Genomic DNA, 24,343 nt, shown 5'->3' with positions numbered 1-24,343 from the left:
ATATGCTCTTATAAATCGCAAACCCTAAAGAGCCTTTCCACCTTCCAAGGCCAGACATGAGCATTGCTAGCACACCGACCCTCAAAGTATACTAGGACAGCCATTTCTGTCCCTAGTTCACAGAGAAAGAAGCTCGTGGTTCCTCACAGGCCATGGATGACACCAAGAGAGTTGAGGCCATGCTGCTGTTTCACTCACAGCCACCTTTCTGGGGCAAAGGAACCACAGTGAGACCTAAAAAGCATTTTCAGAGCCTGGTACTCTGGCCAGAAGCCACACATGATGAGAGAGGAGGTATGAGGTGATTCTGCAGCCTACACAGCTAGCTGAAACGGCGACTCCAGAGTGATCGGTACCTCAGTGTAAGCTGAGTTCCAGCCATGGCAACTTTCCAGAACATTTGCATAGAAAAAGCAGAAGTGTCAGTGATTCTCAATGGGAGTGACTTTCACCCCACCCAGGGGACATTTGGCAATGTCTGGAGACATTTTTGGTTCTCACAACTGTGGTGGTGGGGGGACTACTGGCCTCTAATGGGGGGAGGTCAGGAATGCTGCTAACTATCCTATAATTCATAGGACATTAAGAACACAACAAGGAATTATCTGGCTCAGAATGTCACTAGTGCCACAATCGAGAAACCCTGGAATAAAGACGTGAGCCCAAGTCCAGGGATGTCCTTAGCCCCTGAAGGTAGGGTATTCAATCAGACTCTTTGTTTGGGGTCGGAGTTTTTATACCTTCCATTTGTTGTAATTTATCTAGACAAAAGATGTGAATCAACCCAGGGGCCAGCAGAGAAAGGCTTACAGGCTTATAGGGGGCTCTCACAGCCAGCCCCCTTTAGGAGCTGGGCTTAAAAGACTCGGTTTATCTGACATCCAATAAATACCAAGACCCAACTTAAGCTCCTGATTCCTTCAGCAATTGGTCACTGCTTTAACGGTAGCATATGGATGAATAAATGTTCACTACTGAGCTGCCTGGTTAGATTTATTCCATATAGATTCCCCATGTGGTCTCCCATCTTCACGGAAGAGTTAAAAAAACCGACCATTTAGTTGATAAAATTGAGTCTCCCACGAGTTAACGGAGTGGAACCAGCTACTGGTGCAGACTGAAGCACACACACCGCTGTGGAAGCCAGGCTGGAGGGGCTGAATATTTTCTTTACAGTTGATTCGATGCAGTTCAGTGGTTGATGGCGTGTGGAGGCGGAACTCTTCCCAATGATCCAGTCCCCTCCTGTCTATGCAGCCAGCACCTCAAAGGACACACATAATTTCTTTTCCCCTATAAAGTGAATCTGGGCATTTTATAGCTGAAAAGGGAGCAATTTCTATTTGAATTAATCAAGAGGCTGATGGCAAAGGTGCATTATGTAGCTTTAAAGGACATTCTTCCTTGATTGACAAGGTCCCGTGGCCACCCCCTGTAAAGCCTTAGCAACGGAACATTTCTTGACATCACTCAAGGGGGGTCTGTTATCTTAGTTATACTCACATGGAGCCTATGGGGTTTTCTGCACCCCAGTCTAAGGAATTAACTACAGTCTCACTATTGGCGTTGAACACATTTGTTAACCATAACCCTGTAACATTTCTTCTCTGTTAAATTAGAAGAAAGTAGTAATATTATTGAAGGAAAACATACCTTTCAGCCACTTTGGACATTTTCAAACAATGTCTGTCAATCTGTGCGTTCAAAAATGTTATCTGGGAAAATAGAGAACACGGATGTTAAGACCAAACTAAAATTATTTTTTTCCCCTCGCTCCACAAACCCAAATCCTGCATTTCCACCAAGATCCAAATACCTCCTCTGGCCAGACATCTCTGACTCCCTCAGCTCTGCCCTCCAGCAACTTACTTGTGCCTCTGGACATCCCTATCATACAAGATTCATATTCTACAATTTAGCCTTTGTCTCATCTCCTCCTATACTGTGGTGTGATTTAAGTCTTGCTTTCCAAAATTTAAAGGCAATATATTTTCTACATAGCTTAGCAACAGCATGGACAGGTGAAATGTGCACCATAAATACCTGTTTTGAATAATCCCCAGCGACCCCTCCTCTGCTCACCTTTCACACGCACGTCACGCCCATGTCCTTGGCATGCTTGACTGGAATCATCAAATAGCTTTTTTTCTGTGTGTTTTTTTTTCTTTTTTTCTTTTTTTTTTTTGAGACAGAGTCTCATTCTGTTGCCTAGGCTGGAGTGCAGCGGCATGATCTCAGCTCACTGCAACCTCCACCTCTCAGGTTCAAGTGATTCTCCTGTCTCTGCCTCCCGAGTAGCTGGGATTATAGTCACACGCCACCAAGCCCAGCTAACTTTTTTCTATTTTTAGTAGAGATGGGGTTTCATCATATTGGTCAGCGTGGTCTCAAACTCCTTACCTCAGATGATCCACCTGCCTCGGCCTCACAAAGTGCTGGGATTACAGGTGTGGGCCACCGAGCCCCGCCAAATAGCTTTTTTTTTTTTTTCATACATCCATTACCTCTTACCCATCAGATAATAAACTTGTTAAGGGCAAGCACCTAAAAGTTTACTCCTTTGGGTTTTGCCCTCTAGGAACCAGCAAGGCATAATATAAACAGTAGGTTGTTTTGTTACCAGTAAATATCAGAAGTAAGTAATGTAATTAGCCATTGTCTGTTGACCTGGGCTCCTTATCATGAAAGAAAATAACATTCAACCAAGTAATGCTGAAATGGCATTGGGAGTAGAGCTTTGTTTATTCTTAAACTTTCCTTTCAAATCACAGCAATAAAGTAGACCATCCTGAGCTGGTGCATTCCAATTATAAGGACTGTGTGACATGAGCCCCCTCCTTCCTCCAGCTCCCACAGCGGACTGTGGGATACCCCACTACAGCAGTTACCCCAAGGCACAGGATGACTCATTTATGCCGTTTTCTAATAACTGGTGGAGGAACTGGGTAGAGAATTCTTTCTCTCAAGCTTCCGTGGCTTGTTCACACATAGCACTTAAAGGTTCAATCACCCACAGCTGGGTTCCACTGTGGTTTCCAGGAACTCAAAGCTTGCTCAATCTTCAGAGTTGAACATTTGAAAGGGTTTTTACACTGGCCACATCTCCTCCTGGGAGTGCAAGCTGTCAATTCATTCACCTGTTTCCGGATGTCCTCTTTTGTTGTTTTCCTGATTGGTTGGCTGAGTACATGCACCGGGCTCTGTGCCTGGGACTCTTCAGTCACGCCATACACGGACTAGGAGAAGAAGCAAGCACAGAGGATCATCCACCCACAGAGTTGGAGGGTGGCTTAGGGGTCAGCTAGTCCAATGACTCATCCAATTTCGTGAATCCCCTCATAAGAGATTGGTCTCTGCTTTTATTTCTTCAATGATGAGAATGCTGCCTCTTAAGGCATGTCATCTCATCTTTGGGGTACCACTATAACCCAAATCCTATCTTTTACTGGGCTGAAAATAGCCTCCTTGTATCTCAGTGTTTCTCCAAATATGGTCCATAGACCACCTGCAAAGAATCACCTGGGTGTACTTGGAAAAGACACGTTGCTGAGTATCCCCTAGCCCCCTGGACTTACTGCATCAGAATCTTTGTGGGTGGGTTTGGAAATCTGCACTTTTTATCAAATGCCCCAAATGATTCTGAATAAACAAAGTTCAAGAGCCACTGCCGAAGAGTATGATCCCCTCTACATTTCCGTTGGTCAGCAGATGCCCATCTGGTACAAAACTGGAATGGCAGCATTTCAGGGTTTCCCTTTCAAGTTAAACAGTTTTCTGGCCTAAGTCTTTCCACATGCCCGTAGCTATAGCTACATTTAAAGCTGTTCCTGGTATTACGGAAAGACTAAACACAATCTTTGCAATGGGAAAGAAATGAAACACTGAAGGGCATTCAATGTGTAGTCAAAATCATCAAAATGCAGAAGGGCTCAGATAAGGTGGATGTGACTCCATGAAATTCTGTAATGTTAGAATTATGGGGCTCTTGAAGATGAAATGAGGACATTTTAGGACGAACATTTTAAAATATAATACAGTGGATATTGTTAAGTCAGTGAAGAACAAAATATGTAAGTAGATTAAAGAAGTTTATATACATACGCCATGTCTAGTGTGTGTGTGTGTGTGTGTGTGTGTGTGTGTATGTTTTTTTTAAATGCATACATGAGAGAGAGCTAATTGGTCATCACAAGAAATAGGAATGTTTGGGGACACATCTCCACTCTTTGGAATTTTTTTTGAGATGGAATCTCGCTCTTGTTGCCCAGGCTGGAGTACAATGGCGCGATCTCCGCTCACTGCAACCTCTGCCTCCTGGGTTCAAGCGATTCTCCTGCCTCAGCCTCCCAAGAAGCTGGGATTACAGGTATGCACCACCGTGCCCAGCTAATTTTGTATTTTTAGTAGAGACGGGGTTTCTCCATGTTGGTCAAGCTGGTCTTGAACTCCCGACCTCAGGTGATCCACCCGCCTCGGCCTCCCAAGTGTTGGGATTACAAGTGTGAGCCACCGTACCTGGCCCACTCTTTGGAAATTAATATTACAGAGTCTGGTCATGCTGTCCTGCAATATTGTCCCTGGTGCTGTGGAGAGGGTGGGATGTACGAATCACTGGGGAGTCTGAGCACGGCACCCTCGGGTATGCTGTGACCACTACTCCTTTGAGTAAAGTGAAACACAAGTGACCACTGGGTCATTCACAGTTGGGCAAGATGGTGGTTTGAGTTTGGGTGATCCAGCTCTATCCAAAAAAAAAACAAAAAAAAACATAAAAAAGACTTTCATTTGCTTCTAAGTATAAAGCTTGCTTTCACCTGTGTGCTTTGCCACTTCTTGCTCCTTTTGTTTCCTCCCCTCCCTGCCACCTCCCCAGAGACAACTGCAACTCACCCTTCAGAACACCTGACCCTCTTTCAGGAAGCCCTTGGGAAGCCCCCCACCCCCCACCCACTCCAGTTCTGGCTTAGCTGCCCTTCCTGGGCTCCTCAACTGTCCTGTACCTCTCCTAACACAGCACTCATGGCCCTGTTGCCTGTTGGCTTGTTTTACTCCCTGCCAGGCTGTGGGCTCCATGAGGACCTGCCACTGTATCCTAGCACGAGCACAGCGCCAAGCATGCATCAGCTGCTCAATCAATATTTGTGAAACGGTTATGGTTTCAAATGACAAAAGGTGGTAGAATTACACGTAGCAAATTACTATTTGAATAGTACTAGAACTGGAAGGGCTATTCACATCAGGAATTTTTAACTCAGCTAAACTAGCGAACCTTTTTAACCTTTTGTGGATTCTTCAAACGTCGACATTTTCGGATATCCATTTCTGTTGTGTTCACACAGCCTGGCTGAGAAAAAAAAAACACATCATATAAATTACTACGTGAAAATTACACTTCCAATTTAGCCCAAGTCACACCATCAGGACCCATCTTTATCTTTTTCCATTACAGACAATGCATGATTTTTTTTTCCATTTTGCCGTGATATGTTTTCCTCTGTGGAGTTCTCATACAATCTAGAAAAGCTTACCTCATAATCTAAGGATGATATACAGAGGGTATAGTGCACAGTTTCTAAGAGCAAATTAGCTATTCAAGTGGCAAGACAGCATCAGGCACAGCCCTTATAAATTTTTTTACATACTTAACCATTTGAAAAAGACTCCACAATATCAGGATGAGTAGCTATTTATTTTTTGCTTTTAATCAAATTTTAAGAAGACCAATAATTTTTTAGTTCCATTTCATGAGGAAAATGCAAGATTTGTTTTAATAACGTGAAATCAGAAATACCGTGAAACCTCATTATTTACAAATTTTGCATTTGTGAATTTGCCTGCTTGCTAAATTTCGTTTATAACTCCTTACTCAGTAGTTCTACCTTGAGTAGCCTGATATGCATGTTTCCCACTGAAATTGAACAAGGTGACGTCCTGCCTTTTTGTTTCAGACCCGTCTATTTAGGGCTAATTTAGTGCCAACTTTTCTGCATTTTTGTACTTTTTGTTGGTGACTTTGCTGTTTAAAATGGCCCCAAGGACAGTGCTGAAGTGCTGTCTACCGTTCCCAAGCAAGAAGGCTCTGATGTGCCTTAGAAGGAAATAAACGTGCAGGCATGAGCAATAGTGCGTTGGCCATGAGTTTAATGTTAATGAATCAATGATATATATTACATAAGGTGTCTTTACACAGAAACACATTGAAAAGGTTATGTATCGGTCAGCTGATAAAAATGTTGTGGCCACAGGCTCACAGGGATCTAGCTTGGTAGTTCCCACAGGAGTGATGCTTCAATGTGCGCTAATTCAGTGTTTGCAAAGACTTTATAGAACATAGCTGCCATGGATAAAAAGAATTAACTGTATTCGACAGAGAATAGTTTAAGATTCAGAGCTGAATAGCAGTGGAAATGGAAATTGTTAATTTGGGGAATGTAAACCTTTGGGACCCAAAGGTCTTTTGGTGGAATTCCCATAGCTTCTCCATTTGCAATTCCATATTTTCATGAACGAATAATTTTTTTTTTCCCCAGAGGCAGAGTCTCGCTCTGTTGCCCAGACTGGAGTGCAGTGGTGCGATCTCGGCTCACTGCAAGCTCCGCCTCCCAGGTTCACACCATTCTCCTGCCTCAGCCTCCCCAGTCGCTGGGACTACAGGCGCCCACCACCACACCTGGCTAATTTTTTTGTATTTTTAGTAGAGACGGGATTTCACCATGTTAGCCAGGATGGTCTTGATCGACTGATCTCGTGATCCACCCGCCTCGGCCTCCCAAAGTTCTGGGATTACAGGCGTGAGCTGCCGCGCCCGGCCGAATGAATAATTTTTAAAAGGTGGAACTTACATATATTCCAGAAAATTTACTGAGATTATATAAACGAATGGCAAAACCAGTTCCACAAAGCTCAGCGATTTTCTTAAGAATGAGACATCTGGTGGCTAAAGACGGTCTTTTCTTTATAGAGATAAAAATGAAAAATTAAGAAAAAAAAAATCTAGAGAATTGAGTAGTGTTTTCTCACCACAGGCCTGTGGACATCCCAAAAGGCTCGTTCTTGACTATCCAAAATTTTCCTTTCTGTCTTGTCTTTTTTCCGGTCAATCCTGAAAGAGTAAAGAGGGGAAGGAAATAAGAGGCTCTGTATTCTGTTTTCCCTTCTGACACTTACTCCAGCGTTTGCTCCTGTTTCTAGGGGCTAAGTGAACACAAGGCCATTGGTACATGCATGGTGCCTGCTCTCTGCAGAGCTGTGAAATAGGGGTGTATAATTCCCCTCCGAAAACCTCAGGAATTCCACACATGGTAAGAGAACTTGTTTTAGGCTAGATTACAGATTGCCATATATGTGTAATGAACATGGTAGCCTAAGGGAAGAATAAGAATGCAGCTGTTCATCTGAAGTATTAAGATTTGGATTATTAAAAACTGAATTATCCATTGATATGCCCCCTCATCAAAAAGGATACTGCATATACAAATTATAAGATAGAATATAACCACAATCTTGCCAGTGTTCCATGTTCAAATTTGAAAGTTTCCTTTAGATTTAGAATCAGTAGAAAGAAGTGTCTTTAAAATGCTGCAATTATGTGTTTTATAAGTCACTTACACCATCTGGCTTTCTAACGGCAGAATAATGGCCTTAGCATGAGACAAGATCCAGGAGGCAAATATCACTGGCCTCAGCTGGGGGAGACACAAATTGCAAGAGGGAAATTGCAGGTGACAAAGACAGATTCTTATTGTTCTGATCTGCAGCATAGATAAGAGGTTTTTTCTTTTTCTTTCTTTTCTTTTTTTTTTTTTTTTAAAAAAAGCATGTATTACTTCATTTTATTTCTTCAAGTAAAAAGCAACTCAGATTAATTGCTGTGTAACTCCTGGGTCTCGGCTCTCTTGGGAACACTTTATTGGACTGAAATAACCCATAATCACCCTGTGATTTTTGTGATAATTACTGTGTACTTAGGTGGCCCACGATTATAATGTAATCACAGAGTTAATCAAAAAAGTTAATCGAGAAATACCATATATTTATGAAGTAACAATTTCCCCTCTGTTTATAACTTGTGATGCTGTTTGATTCTGGAAGAACAAATTAGCGTTCCTCTTTGCTTTCCAGTGGCTTCTGAGTACATAGGCACAATTCTGCCTTAGTCCAGTTGAATCTCAGCTTCCATCCCACCTACTCTCCCACCTTCACCTCTTCGGGGGCACCCAGTGCCTGGTGCCTGCCTATCCCGGGGGCTGCTGGGTGGTCAGGAGGTGGCTGGCATCATGGACAGGAGAAAGGCAGAGACTGCGGGGAGAGGGTCACAGCAATGGCAGTGTACAGGCCACTGGACCAGATGGCCTCAGGTCACTTCCAACTGTGACCATAGCTGTGATGAGTCTACACCCACACAGCCTGAGACCCAGCTCCAGGCCATGGGCTGCAACGCCGCCCAGGAATGTTGCTCTGAAGACTCAGCGGCTGCTCACATGCAGGTGGTACCCAGAGGAAACACAGTCCCATTCTCCCAGCTTAGCATCCCTTTCCTGCTCCTGTCCCACTTCTCCTGTTAACTAACCATCCTGGCTAACCTAGACATCATCCCTGGGAAGGACAGGGGAGATCCAGATCCAATCATTATGTTTCCCAGAATTAAATGGATCTGGTTGACAACCATGTTTGTGGGGTGGGGAACACAGAGTACCCATTCCTCATGTTTCCTTAGAGAGGAAGAAATGTCCACTATGTATCCAGGAGCAAAAAATCTGGGAAAAACCCTTCCAACTTTTTTCTTCCTTTCATCGCTTGTCCTTTGTGGAGGAAAAATGACTTAACTAATTGGTAGACTTGAAAGAAGAAACTGAGAAAGTTCAGACTCTCCCTCTCTGGGCCCCCATCTGGGTCAGCCTGTGCTCAGGATAGCAGCTCTCTGCATGCAGAAAACTTACAGGGGTCGCCTCTGCCCTGGTGGGGTGGGGTGGAGATGCTGGGGAGAGGAGGCCTATAGATACACACCTCTGTCCAGGAAGAGCAGGTTTAATTTGCACCTGGGGCCACATATCCAATGTCATGCCCTATAATCTTGATTTTTTTTTTTTTGTTTTTTTTTTTGAGATGGAGTTTCACTCTTGTTGCCCAGGTTGGAGTGCAATGGCACGATCTCAGCTCACTGCAACCTCCACTTCCTGGGTTTAAGCAATTCTCCTGCCTCAGCTTCCTGAGTAGCTAGGATTACGGGCATGTACCACCATGCCCGGCTAATTTTGTATTTTTAGTAGAGACAGGGTTTCACCATGTTGGTCAGGTTGGTCTCGAACTCCTGACCTCAGCTGATCCGCCCCCGCTCGGCCTCACAAAGTGCTGGGATTACAGGCATGAGCCACCATGCCTGGCCTTACTCTTGCTTTTAATTAATATAATAATCTGGTATTTTGGACTCCAACTGTCTGACTTCTGTGCCTTATTTTTCTATTGGTTCTGAACTCCTCCCCTGTCAGGGAGAAGAAGACGGGGGCTACTTGTTGTTCTTCCTAAAACTCCAACCTGCTTTCCTATGAAGACAAAATCTACAGTCCAATGGGTAAAATGGGATTTCAGCCTTTGAACACAGAAAATAACTGGAAATCTCTTGGGGAAATAGGTACACCTTCTCATAACCAGAGTTCTACCTTTGGGAGGATCTCCCTTGTCTGCTGAAACACATATTTCTGAAATTGTTTTAGAGTAACATTGGTTATGAAGATGAAACTTATCCATCCTGACCTTAATTTCCACTCAGTTGCTCTCAGGCCCTATTAGAAATACTAACGCCATCTGGAAACTTCACTTTGACAATCCCACCTTCACACCATTTCCAAATTCCAGAGTCTTTTCCTCTCTGAAAAGGTCTCTATCAAGTTCACCTACTTTACTTGTGCTTCTGCTTGCATAAAGATGAATTCCCACTTCCTTGCAAAGGCCCTCTGGAGTCTTGCTAAGTTTTCCTAATGAGAAATGAAAATCAACAAGAAGGCATTAATCATCGTAAATTAGCACATTGACACCTATGCTTATTATAAGGCATCCATCAATTTTGGTTACTTCCAACAAAATAGCAAGACCTGCTTTAAATCCCCTGGACATATATCCAATTTGACTTTGCACCAGACCCTGCTGTACAGAGCTGAACTATTAATATTCATTTACACACCCATTAAGTCTGAGGTCTCTATGATTCACCTGATTCCTCTCTTCATATGTGTTTTACAAGAATGCAACTCACACAGCACTTGTTGCAAAGGTTGCTGAAAATAGGGAAAATTGTCTGTGGCTATTGGGGAATTAACGAGTCTTTGCCACCTGTTGGTATCTCCAGGAGCAAAACCAAGGCTGGATTTCTCAGGACTCGTCTTCCAGTGGGGAGCTGGGAAGGACACAGGAAAGGAGAACCAAAGGGACCTGGCTTTCATGCTTTTTCTAATGTCAGGATTCAAAGTGGCCGAGGCTGGGTGCGGTGGCTCACACCTGTAATCCCAGCACTTTGGAAGGCCGAGGCAGGTGGATCACCTGAGGTCAGGAGTTCGAGACCAGACTAGTCAACAGGGTGAAACCCCGTCTCTACTAAAATTACAGAAATTAGCTGGGCATGGTGGCAGGTGCCTGTAATCCCAACTATTTGGGAGACTGAAGGAGGATAGTCCTTGAACCTGGGAGGTGGGGAGGTTGCAGTGAGCCGAAATCCTGCCACTGCACTGCAGCCTGGGCAACAAGAGTGAAACTCTTTTTCAAAGAAAAAAAAAAAAGTGCCCCAAACGGAGTGTCTACGTTTGTGATGTTCATGAAAGAAAAAGCCAAAAACAGAAAGAAAAGTCACTGAGGGTTGCCATTAGAGAAAAAGAAAAGTATTTTCTCTAAGTCTGTAGAGTTACCTAATGGAACATGAGGACGGGCGGCGAGGAGGGGAGTTTGACAGGCGCCCTAATGATCCTCCTAATTCTGATGAATGCAAGGCTGGAGCCCACATTATACTATGTATTTTCATAGAGCTCATGCCAACACTAATTGATTACCCTCACTAATGGATTATTAATATAAAAGGAGCTTCAGTTGGAGAGTACCACACATGAGCTCACAATTATCACCCAGGCTTGGTGTGCAAGTACTTCTAAAAACTGTCTTTTTGACTCTTTCACTGCTCATAGGAAACAAAACTGGTAATGCCTAAATGTCAATCAACTGTGACACAGTCATAGTACAGAATTCTAGGCAGCCATTAAACACAATAACGTAGATTATAGTTACTGACATGGCAGGGACCCCGAGATACCTACAGTATAATGACTGTGGAAAGAGAAGCAGCTGCCACAAGAATGTTTATGTTATGATTCTAATATAGTTTTATAAAGAAAAAAATGTATGCATAGAAAAAACTTAGGTGGGGGGAGTCACAGCTTATATTCTCTCCTTTCTTTGCTGTTTGAATGTTTGTTTTTGTAAAAAGAATATATAATCAGAAAATTTATAAAAAATTATTGCATTTTGGAAGCAAAATGCTTTTTTGGTTTTGAATCATTTTTGTGCAGAACTTCAACCTGAGAGCGCATCTCAATGCCATATTCTTTTTTTTTTTTGAGATGGAGTCTCGCTCTGTTGCCCAGGCTGGAGTGCAGTGGCACGATCTTGGCTCACAATCTCTGCCTCCCGGGTTCAAGGGATTCTCCTGCCTCAGCCTCCTGAGTAGCTGGATCTACAGGCATGTGCCACCAGGCCTGGCTAGTTTTTTGTATTTTTAGTAGAGACGGGTTTCAGCGTGTTAGCCAGGATGGTCTCGATCTCCTGACCTCGTGATCTGCCCGCCTTGGGGATTACAGGCATGAGCCACCACACCTGGCCTCAATGCCATATTCTTTACAAATACCAGAGCAGAACATTAAGGGACAAGAGAAGAGAAATTGAATCAAATACAGCAGGAGTTGATGCTGTCTGATTTCTGTATGGGACCTTTTTCTAAAACATTGAAAATATGGGGAAGAGACACACAGGAGGGAGGGGCCCCAGGCTTCTACTGTCTGGGCCTTTCCTCAAGGTTGTGTTAAGGAAGTAACGTCATCATGTCAAAGCTACTTGCACTGGGTGCACAAAGAGTACAACAGCAGTCTTTTGAAGGAGGGGTGATGTGACTGCTGGGCATTGGGGCAGACGGGCACGACTGGGCTCCCAGGATGTCCAGAGCCACAGAACAACCAGGCCAAGGTTTATCTGGGGAGATCATAATGTTCCAACATATGATCATCTGATAATGCAAACTCTAGCCACGTCCCGAGGCTCCGGACAAACTGCTGCACTGCTTCTTCCTCTTCTGCCCCCCTGCACCCCACTCACAGGTCCACGATGCCAGTGGGATCAAAGAGGTGAAGGACCATGCACATGTCCTGCTTCCCAGTGGTATGCACATTCACACTTGGGCTGTAGAGAGGGGAGCGATGGCCCAGCTGGCTTGGTAGGCTTGGGAACATGAACCTAGGAGAGGTAAGGCCTGGCAGAGTGGAGCCTCACACTTGTTTTGAAAGACTGAGGCAGTAAAAGCAGGAGGGGCTTTGGAGGTGGGTGGGTCTGAAGATGCTGTTAATGCTGGACTATCCAGGGAAGGATTCTCTGCTGCCCTTAATGTTGCCCCTCCTTCCATAGCTGCTGGCCCTTCAGTCATTCATGGCTCAGCAGCACATCCTTTGGAAGACATATAGGGAGAAGGAAGTGGAAGGTATAAGAAAGTTTAGCCAGTTTCTCCCATTCTCTGTGACCCATGTACAGTTCAGTTTGGGGGAAAAATTTTGCAACCAAAAGTTAAAAAAAAAAAATTAAATGATCTATGAGTTTTCAAGTGCTTTGGTTTCTGGGCTCTGTCAAATGGGAATGGACCCAAGTTTGGTGGTGGGCCCTCTAATTTTTGCAAGAAGTCTCATCTTATGAAGAAAGATAGAGGAGGAAGGTAAGAAAGCTTGGAAGTAGATACCTCATGTGACATACATCTTGTCTTATTTTCTGAATTGAATTTTACCCTTAGATTCTGCCTCTGTTACCAAGCACAGGAGAGTGGGTATAAAGGTGCAATTTAAAATTTTAATTTAAAATGTTATTATGTAGTAAATTTGACTTTTTTCCTTTTGTACAATTCTGTAAATTTTAACACATGTATAGATTCATACAACCACCACCACAATCAGGATACAGAACAGTTCCATCACCTTCCAAAAATTCCCTACCCTATCCATAACCCCTAGCAATCATTGATCTGCTTTTCATCATGATAGTTTTGTCTTTTCAAGAATGTCCTATAAATGGAATGACTGGCTTGAGATTGGTTTCTTTCACCCAACATAATGTCCTTGGTACTCATTCAAGTGGTTGTGTGTATCAACAGTTCATTCCTTTTTACTGCAGAGTAGTATTCTATTGTATGGATGTACCACAGTTAGTTTAACCATTCAACTGTTAAAGTGCGGGCAGTTTGGGTTGTTTTCAGCTTCTGGTTATCACAGATTAAGCTTGTATGAATATTAGTTTATAGGTGTTTGTGTGAACATGAGTTCTGATTTCTCTAGGGTATGTATATACAAGTGGGATTGCTTGGTTATATGGTAAGTGTATGTTTAACTTTATAAGAAAACTGCCAAGCTGTTTTCTAGAGTGGCTGTACCATTTTGCACTACCACTAGCAAAGCAGAGAGTTCCAGTTGTTCTACATCCTCACCATCACTTGGTATCATCAGTATTTTTTATTTTGGCCATTCTAATAGGTACGTAATGGTACCTCACCACGGATTTAATGTGCATTTCCTAAATGGTTAATAATATTGGACATCTTTCCATGGGTTTATCATCCTTGTGTCCTCTTTGGTAAAATATCTGTTAAGTCATTTGCCTATTTTTAAGTTGAGTTGCTTATTTTTTTATTGTTGAGTTTTAAGAGTTGTTTATATAAAAATACCATCTTATTATGATGGTCAGAGGAGCTGAGAACAAAGGAGGAGAAATAGAAGATACTTCCCTTCCACTGTCTGAAAGGGATGAAAGAGGGACAAAAGAAAAAAAAAAAACTTAGACGAAGCTGCAGATATGATTTTACTCTCTTCTCATATCTATCCTGGAAAATAATCATACTTACTGCTTCATAATCTGCCAGTTCCAGCCTTGCTTTATTTTGCATTGTCCTCTTACAGAGATAGATGGCTGAGGGAAGAAAGGAAATGACAACATGTACAAAACCAGCAGCACAATGGAATTATAAGCCCATCCATCCATCTGTCCATCCATTCACCTATTCATCCATCCATCCATCCATCCATCCATCCATCTATCCATCCACCCATCCAGACAGCCCGCCCACCCACCCTTGCTATGTGCCCAGCACTGTCCTGGGAAAAATATGTTTTCTAAGTGGACCTCATGACCCCTGACCTCTATAAATCCTTTCGTAGTCATGATCAGATGAGGACTCCTCCATATTCCAATCCTGACAACTCCCCTTTTTCCTCCTCACTCTGCTTCACCCTGAACATCGTATACTCAGAGTGATATTTCACAAACATGACCACATTACTCCAGTGCCTAAAAGCTCTGCCTTGAGTCCTCAATGGCCTCAGAAGTAAGGTTGGGCTTGTTAGGGTGGCAAATATGGTTCTTTATGATCTGCTCACTGCTTATCTCATCAACTTCTTCTCCCTCATGCAGGCACTGTGAGGCCACCAAACTCTTTTCAGCTTCATTCTTTTGCACATGTGTCCTTTTTGTGGAAGGTCTTTCTCTTTTCTCTCCTTCCCTCTGTCTATCTGGCAACCTCCTACTAATCTTTGAAGACCCAAGTTGGTGTTTCAGATAGCATCTACATGTCCTTGACCATGGAACTAAATTCCATTGCACTGAAATCCTGTTTACTAGACTGTCCCCTGCTCTAGGCTGAAGTCTCTTTAAGGGCAGAGGCTATGTCCTGCTCAGCTTTCATCCCTGTCGCTAGCACCATACCCTGTCTTGCCAGGTGCAGTAAAAAGGCTATGGAAAGGGAAGACAATTTAGGTCTCTCAACCCAGGCTAAGGAAAGGTTCTTGGCCCCTGGTTTCCCTGTTTCTTCCTCAAACATGGCCTTCATCATCACTTCTTCTCCCTACCTTTCCTTCTTCAATGTCTTCCTCCTTCTCCAGAGCCAAGTGGAACAATCCAGGGAAAACAGTAGATGAATGGCATAAATAAATGAACAACAGAATGATCAAGAGGGAGGGCCAGAGAGAACCTGTGATCATTTTGTTGTTGGACAACAAGACCTCTTTACCAAGAGATCTCTAGTCAACTCTTTGCTGGATCAACCAACTTCCTTCATTTGTTCTGAAAAATTTACTGATACCTATGACATTTTAGAGACTGGAAGCTAGCAGCCTACCCTCTGGCATGCCCACACTTCTGCTTCCACCCAGCAAATTGTGTGCTCATAAGAGTCAGTTGTGGTTGTTCCCAAATCTGCTTATGTAAGGCACATCTGTTATTTTAATCACACAAGTTCACTAAATATTACACATGTCAATGAAATTAATATGAAAAGAGAAAGAGTGTTGCTTCTATGAAAACTCAGTTGAATGGTTTGGAACAATTTAATGAAGGAGAATCAGCTAAGACAATTGCTGGTGAATTTGATACAGGTGAGATAACTGGAAAAAGTAAGAAAAATAATAAAAATCTAGGCGGGGCCAATATATAAAAGACTACAAAAATGTCTTTACATTCTTGATGCACTTTAAAGATACCAAAACAGGGTAGTTTATTTTGAGTGTGGTTGATTTAAGCAACTAAAATTATTCAGCTCATAATCAAAGAGAACATTTTGGTCCAACCTAACAAGGCTGTCAAATGAGTGTTCCTTTGTATATCTTACCTTTACATGAGGTGCTTAAGGTGTGTATATGTCGTTTTAAAAATAATTTTCTACTTACCAACCTTTCCAATGAACCAAGCAGCTATAGTGCTTCACTGCGTCTGATAAAGGGGTGTCTGATCTATCACAAAGTACCTCCTTCAGTCTCTTGGACCCCTGGCAGAATTAGGGACAACCTCAGGCAGGGAGCTTGACATGTCACCAGCCTGACTGGGCCAGGTCATGATTACCTTTGAGCAGTGTAGGTCAGTGGAGGTGGCAGCTGCTTTGACAATGCTGCCCTGGACAGGATTTTGCATTAGCCAAATGTAAAACTCAGAAAAGGCTAACCTGGATTTGACTATGGGTTTTATGCAGACAGAGCCATCCCAAGAAATGTCCAAATGGGACAGTGGGGTCAAAATGGGACAGCAGGGTTGTGAAGTGAGGTATCATGCATGGAATGCAGAGCTGGGGCCACTCCTGATGGCCATGAGTCACAGGGTCACACGCTACTAGCTAATGTCCCTGTGCCTAAAGTCACACAAGGAATCTTTTCACCACAATGAGGAAGGTGGGACGTGGCTGTTCTTGGCACAGAACTCCCTGGGGCTTGTCTGCATCCCAGAGTGCCCTCACCATGGCTTGCTCTAACTTCCAACCGACTCTAGTGACTACTGGTGACAACAGCCAGCCCTACAAGAGGGCATCTGGAGGAACTGTCTTAAGCTCAGATATTGGTTTCTCTTGGATATTTAATTTCTTACTGAAAAATTTGTATTTCCTTGCCCTTACATCTGGCATTGCACCCTTACCTATATCTTACATCTCACTTAGATAAATCCACTGCCATCTCAAGTTAACCATGTGTCACCACACAAAACTGGGACATATTTAAAAATTGTATAAAGGGAACACATTCATGTATGTGCAATTAAATTTCTTAAAAAATATTGAACTTATCGAATTTCAATGTACTGAAGAAACTGACCCCTTTCTATACTTTCTGCCTTTACTAGCAACATCATTATGTACCTCAGTCTCCTAAACTAGGGAACCTATAACTCACTTATTTCTCTATTTTCCTCATACTCTCTGATGACTTTTTAGAACCAAAGAATTTTAGACTGGAGGTAACCTTGGCAACCATCAAGTACAGGCCCCTCATTTACAGATGGGGAAACTAAAGGCCCAGAGAAATGAAGTGATGGACCTGAGGGGTAGTTAGTGATGGAGATGGAATTAGAATCGAGGACCAGTGCAGAGTTTCCTCTATGACATTCACCGATCCATTTACTCATTCAATCACTCATTCAAAAATGTACTGAGTGTTTCCTATGGGCCAAGTACTGTTTTAGGTGCTGGAAAAATCACCATCGTAGCAGCTACTGCTTCCATTGAGCCCACTATCAGGGACTATTTGACTAAGTCACAGCCCTTACTTAATCTTCCACAGTCCACTTACTTAATCCGCATAATAACCCTACTAGGTGGGTTCTGTTATTACTCCCATCTTATAGATGAACCAATTTTTTCCCAAGTTGGGAAAAAACTTGGGAAAGTGTGTTCATTGTTGGGGATCCACAATAGCTTCCCCAAACTGCTGAATCCATTCTAAACGTCTCTACTTGACTGCCAAGGCCTTTTTATAAACCTGCCCCTCCCAAGCTATTCAGCCTTCTCAGTCATTCATCACATAAAACCTTTGAATACTCAAGCCAGATCCTCACCATGCCTTTCTTCCCTGCATCATGCTGCCTCTCCCAGCCTGGAATGCTTGGGGGGAAATCCTGTGACTTATTCAAATCTCCGACATAGAATCTGACAGAGTAGGGACCAGTAAATGTTTGTTGATTGAATGAAAGTGTCTGGTACTTCATCAGTCCAAATAATACTATATTGAATTCTTAGCTTCAGTTTCACATGCTTCCTGGTGAGACGGTCACCTCAGTCATAATAATATCGATCAACATCCCAGTGGCAACAATACCAACTCCACCCCAGTAGTGATACCAACCACCACCCCGTATTAACTCAGAGAACATTACATGCATTTCATTTAATCCTAACAAAACAACGCTAGGAGACAAGTGCCGTTACTACTCTAATTTTAATATGAGGTCTCTGAGGCACAGAGAGGTTAAGTAATTTGCCAAGATCACCCAGCTAGTGGAACTGGTTGATCCTGGGGGCTCACTGTGCTGGATTCTCTCTTTGTAAATACATCCTGATTTTCTAACTAAACTGCTTTGGAAACCCTGGGGAGTACTGGTTTTTCTTTGTTTTAGAGACAGGGTCTTCCTCTGTCACCCAGGCTGGAGGGCAGTGGCACAATCATAGCTCACTGCAGCCTTGAACTCCTGGGCTCAAGTGATCCTCCCATCTCAGCCTCCCGAGTCACTGGGATTACAGGTATGCACCACCATGCCTGGCCCCTGGTGAATACTTGTGCATCCTGAACCTTGATTTCTCCCTCTGATTTGCCATAAATTGAGGCACAGGAATTTAAAATAATTTTTCTTTAATGAGAGCCTGAAACAAACTTATTTCTCTCCCTGTTCATGATGCACAATTAAAATTATAAAATGAAGAACACCTGTAGAACAGGGAGATGATGCCCTTTAGTACTCAGCATAAGATGCCCTAAGCTTTATGGAAGTAAATATTTTAATCTTACTTGGGCCCAGGTATCAGATCTTACCATCCTCCCACCCTCTCCACTGCCTGCAAAAATATTGGTTTTCACATTCACAAGAGCACACGTTGCTGCATGGAACTGAGCTATAATTATTCAAATTCCGAGTTGGGTTTTCATGAGCAGTCTTTTCAGCCCCAGAAGCACTAGTTTTATGAGCAGTCAAATGCAGCTCTCGCTTGCAGCCGGAAGCCTTTCTGGATCCACTTATCACATTGGTTAGGGTGCAGCACAGTGTCAGATGGCCCACAGTGGTGCCTGTGGATAGCCAAGCAGACAGCCCCAGAGCCTGCCCTTCTGCATGACTGACGTCCTCCACACTTGACCATGGAACAACTCCAGCCTTAGTAGGTAACAACTCGCTTGTATTCTATCCTCGGCTTGGCTCCCTGTTGTTGGTTTCCTCTTGCTCAAACGTGTGACTCCAAGGTTGTGTCTTATCCCAGGGGTCTCCCAGACAGGCTCCCCTGATCACTACCCAGCTGCACATCTCCCTCCCACTCACCACAGCTGCATCTGCCTTCTTGTCTTAAACAATTCTGCAAAGAAGCTGCAGGTTTCATTGAGTGTCCCAGTCCCAAGGAGAGCCACAGATCAGACTGCCACAGCAGCTGAGTCAGCAGCAAGGATGCATGCAAAGAGGCAGTGCTGCAGCTACAACCTTCAGGCATGTCACGCACGGGACCGTGAAAGAAGTATGGGTTTTGGAGCTGCTCAGATCTGAGTTCAAGTTCTGCTCCCTCTAGTGAGTGTCTGTTGATCACCTTCAATAAAGAACCAGAACTGTCAGTGGATATTTACTGAGCACTAATTCTGCCTCAGACATGGGCTATGCACTGGAGATATGAGAATGCATAAGCTGGACCAGCCTCTGCCCTCATGAGGCTTATAATCAAGGGAGCATTCAGACAATGTGATAGTGTGAGGATGTGGCCTCTCTGGGCCTCAGGTTCTTTCTTTTAAGCATAGTGATAATATAACTTCTGCAGAGAATTGGCATATAGGAATATTAAATAATCCCCACTGAGAATATGTGGCAGAAGTCTTGTAGGTCCCTGTCTAGAGAGAGAGAACTCTCAACTTCACCCACTCTTTATTTTCCTAGTCCAGAGTGACTTCTGTATCCTCCTCCCTGGTCTCTCTCCCTTTTCTAAATTGCAACTTTCAAGAACACCGAAAGGTTCTTAGTAAGTTTTGGCAAGTCTATGAGAACAGAAAGGGCCAGGAGGAGGTAGACCCTTGATCCAGCCCTCCCTGAAGCCCTATCCCTGGAAAGAACAATTAAAAGTCACCATCCCATAGTGTTGCTGTGGGATCCTGGTTCTCCATGGCCCCAAGATGAACATACTGACCACCCTTCGTAAGATTTTTCTTCCCTCTCCTGCTTCCCCTCCAAGGACTACATCTTTCAGTGAGCTGGGCCTTCCTCTGCTATGTGGAACAGGAAATTTGTTATATAGAAACAATATGAGAAAGAACTAAGCAGAAAGGACCCTCCTCCCCGTGTACCACCGTTGCCCACACCAAGCATTTGTCTTCTGCACCCCCAGAAGTGACACACAGTGTTGAAGTTGAGAGTTCCCAGTGGCTTCAGTTCTCACCATAGTCAGTGTTTTCAGGTTCCCAGCAGTTCGAAGGCCAGAAGTACGGAGCCTGCAAAGGAGCATGGGTGTCAGGGCTCAGAGGCACGCCATGCCTGCACTTGCCTCCCACACTCAGGGAGGAGCCTCCCTGATGGCAGGCTCTCCCCCATCTCCTTCTTGCTGATGCTACCCCACAATTCTCTCTTCTTCTCTAATTCAGCTAAGGCGAGTCAACATTTTAATCTAGGCATTGAGAAGCAAAATGTAAGTAAGCAAAACAAATGCAAAAATGATAAGTTTTGTTCACAGGGCAATATATTCTTATCCTGAGACAACAGAAGTCTAAGTACAAAAGTCAGGCTGGCATAACTTACTGGGCACCTAAGCCCATGTTCCTTTTCTCCGTTTAACCTGGTCTGAAGAACTCTTCTCCCAAACCCTTTGGTTAGACCTTGATTCAAGCCTATATCCTCTGCCCTCATTCCCTCTGTGCAAGGATCTGGGAGAAGGAGTGTAAAATCGGTGGGGAGGGTGATTAGGTAGCAAATAGAAACTTCACTCAGAGAAGGCACCATGAGACAGTAGAAAGATCAAGGTCTGTGCTATCAGGCTCACTTAGGTTCAAATGAAGGCTACTCCTGGATTTACTAAATGATACTTTAATTCTTTGAGCACTTCAGTTTTCTCCTTTGTAAAGTGGGTGATATTTACCCCCTAAAGTGTGCTCTTCAGAATAAATGAGGAAATCTGTACAAAGTGTCTACCATGGTCTGAATGTCTGCATCCTCTTCAAATTCACATGTTGAAATCCTAATCCCCAAGGTGATGGTATTGGGTGGTGGGGCCTTTGAAGCCCTCACAGATGAGATTAGTGCCCTTATAAAAGAGGTCTGATATAAGCCTCAGGTCCTGTCTGCCATGTGGGGATACAGCTAGAAGGTGCCATCTATGAGCCAGAGAGCAGGCCCTCACCAGACACCGAATCTGCTGGCACCTTGGTCTTGGACTTGCCAGGCTCCAGAACCATGAGAAGTAAATTTTTTTTGTTGTTGTTTATCAGATACCCAGTTTAGGTATTTTGTTGTAGCAGCCCAAAGGGACTCAAGCAGTGCCCAGGGCATGGTAGGCTCTCAATGACAGCCTTTTACTATTCTCTAAGTGGGTCACCCAATGGCCCAGACAAAAGTTCTCTTGGCTTTCCCAGTGCTGATGGGGAGTGAGGGCTACTCCCTCAAATATCCCTAGGTTTTCTTTGTAGTTCTAACTTGAGATCAGATGATGTTGTAAAGAAAAGGTTCTTCAGGAGGAGGAGCCAGCAGGCTTACCTGGAAACGATAAAAGGTGCCATCATCCTTCATGGTGAGAACATGGTCCGAGATCGGAAAGATGTAGCCCTGGGCAGCGATAAGGCTTCCCAAGTGTATTGCTTCAACTGTAAGAACAGTGCATAGAAAGAAAAGGAATTAGAAAGCAGGTTATTTGGCTGAAAATTAAGCCAGGAAACCAGTAGTCAACTGTCATCACCCCCAGATGACTGTGTGGATGATACAATTGCCCTTGCTCAGTGTAGGGGTGAGGAGGGGAGATGCCAATGGCTGGAAAGGGCAACTATGTGTCTGCGACTTGTCTGAATCCCACCTCTGAGAGTCTGACATGGCTTAACCCCTCCTCACCCTGACCTTCAGAAGAAAGTCTGGCTTCAGGGTCAAGGGCATAAGTTCTGGCATAGAAGAACCTGTATTTAACTAAGTGAGATATTTCACATGAAGTGATTGTCTGGTACAGGTCAAATACTCCATAAGTGCTGGCAGCTCTGATTCATATCAGTTTCATCATCCCCAGCAGTAAGAATGCAGCCTCGCTGCCCACAGAGACGTAGGACTCCCACTGCATTCCCCAGTATGACAGTCCCATCAGGAATGAGAAGGGTGTCACCCTTCTCTTATGGACAGAGAGGAAAACCTCACTTCCTTTGAAAATTAGAGGAAGGACACTGAAGTGGGCAGTGACAGAGAGAGGCTAACCTGATAGAAATACTTATATTTTTGCCACAATCAATCTGTTCCTTTGTTCCTTTAGCACCAGCCATAAATAGATGCATGTAGAAAGTTGAGAATATAGGTTGGGCATGGTGGCTCACGTCTGTAATCCAGAAGCAGGTGGATCGCTTGAGCTCAGGAGTTTGAGACCAGCCTGAGCAACACAGCGAGACCGTGTCTCAATTAAAACAAACAAAAAAAAAGTTAAGAATTTAGATTTATCCTGAGCAGAGTTAAGAAAAAATAACAAACCTCAATGCTTCTACCACACACAATCTTTCACAAATCCAAAAGTACTGTTACAGGTTAAAACTAATTTTTGGACGTGGAAATTGTTAATGTGCTTAGGGAGCCTCTAGCAATTATTAATTTCACGAGCTCTGACTTCTTTTTCAAGTAGTTTGTTTTGGCTTTACTTGCAAACTTTTCAAGAAGTTGAATACAACGCAATGTTTTGCGTATTAAGAACCACCTATTCTCCTTTGAAAGAAACATACATGTAACTGGTGGAATTGGAATGAATGGAGTTTTATTTTACTTGCCTAGTGATGACCAATTTGCTATTTTTTTTTTTTTTTTTTTTTTTAGAGACAGGTCTCACTCTGTCACCCAGGCTGGAGTGCAGTGGTGTGATCACAGCCTTGAACTCCTGGGCTCAAGTGATACTTCTGCCCCAGCCTCCCAAGTAGCTGGAACCACAGGCACATGCCACCACTTGTCTAATTTTTTTTAATTTTTTTGGTAGAGGCAGGGTCTTGCCATCTTGCTCAGGCTGGTCTTGAACTCCTGGGCTCAAGCAGTCCTCCCAGCTGAGCCTCCCAAAGAGCTGGGATTACAGGCATGAGCTACCATGTCTGGCCAGTTTGCTTTTTAAAGTCTATATGCTTCAAGAATCATGAGTCCAGCTAGAACAGAAGTTTCATCATCAGCAGTTGCTCCTTCCCCAGAGAAGAAAGAACAAAATCCTGTAGGAAGGTGACTTTCATGCCACCAGTCTTGGGGCTAAGACTCTAACTTCATTCTCTGAGCAAAAATGTTTCTGCTTAGACATTGGCCAATGGTGCCAGGTGCAGTGTCTCACACCTGTAATCCAAGCACTGTGGGAGGCCAAAGCAGAAGAATTGTTTGAGGTCAGGAGTTCAAGACCAGCCTGGATAACATAGTGAGATCCCCATCTCTACAAAAAATAAAACAAAAAATTAGCTGGATGTGGTGGTAAGAGCCTGTAGTCCCAGCTACTCGGGAGACTGAGGTGGAAGATAGCTTGGGCCAGGGAGGTCAAGGCTGCAGTGAGCTATGCTCGTGCCACTGCACTCTAGCCTGGGTGACAGAGTGAGACCTTGCCTCAAAAACCAAAAAATAAACACAAGAAATTGGCCGATGGGAAAAAGAAAGGAGAGAGGGGCAGATGCTGGATCTGACTGTTTCCCAAGGCCTTGGTTTGCCTCATCTACCCCCTTAGACTATTCTCAGCTGACAAATTGTTCTTAGCTTCTCCTCAGCCACTTCTCAGAAGCCCAAACAGGCCCCTATACCATGATGTCTTCCCAAGGGCATCAGAATATAAAAGATTTTCATAGAAATAACTCTCATCAGTCAGGACCCTTCACAGAAGCTTCTCACGCCAGGGCTGGAGGATTCCTGAAGCTCATTCTCACATACTGCTAGCCAATTTAGGGTTCTCATAATAGTAATAATAAAATATATGTCAGAAATACAACAATTATTTTAGGAGGCAAAGAAACCAGTGCTCTCGGAAGAGAAAAGGCGGCCATGAGGAAACATGTTCCTTAGTTTTAGCATTATAATCACAGGAAATACTGACTTTAAATAAATGTAACTAAACATGTAGATGCTGATCCAGTCCAGGCTTTCCAAGTGGACACTCAGAAGTACAGGCCGCATCAGGGACAACACATAGGGAGTTGCTTTGGGTTCTATCCTTTACAAAGGGTTAGCATTTATAGTGTTTTCCCTGTGAATCAAGAACTTGACTAGAATTAAGAATTTTCACTAGTTGTGAGAGTAGCCACTAATCAAGGGGGTGAAAAGACTGAGGCCACTTCTATGAATGATCTGCTTTTCTGGCACTCAGAGTTCTAACAACTGTATATAATTAAACTGCATAGAAACTGTATTGTTTTGCAGTCAATAG

General features: G+C 43.6%; 1 protein-coding gene across 6 annotated transcripts in view; it reads right to left on the bottom strand.

Moving 5' to 3' along the window:
• The window catches only part of RGS6 (regulator of G protein signaling 6), a 641,289-nt gene that overhangs the window by 83,748 nt on the left and 533,198 nt on the right, over positions 1-24,343 (bottom strand). For all 6 annotated transcript variants that reach the window (XM_054529656.2, XM_054529657.2, XM_054529659.2 and 3 more), the window contains 8 exon segments: positions 21,475-21,581; positions 20,168-20,219; positions 14,135-14,199; positions 9,898-9,974; positions 7,021-7,102; positions 5,270-5,344; positions 3,138-3,236; positions 1,654-1,715 (listed from right to left, as the gene is read on the bottom strand). In XM_054529656.2, the coding sequence (XP_054385631.2) occupies positions 1,654-1,715; positions 3,138-3,236; positions 5,270-5,344; positions 7,021-7,102; positions 9,898-9,974; positions 14,135-14,199; positions 20,168-20,219; positions 21,475-21,581 (619 nt within the window).

Source organism: Pongo abelii, chromosome 15, assembly GCF_028885655.2.
Source record: "Pongo abelii isolate AG06213 chromosome 15, NHGRI_mPonAbe1-v2.0_pri, whole genome shotgun sequence".
NCBI lineage: Eukaryota > Metazoa > Chordata > Mammalia > Primates > Hominidae > Pongo > Pongo abelii.
This window is presented reverse-complemented; position numbering and strand designations above follow the sequence as displayed.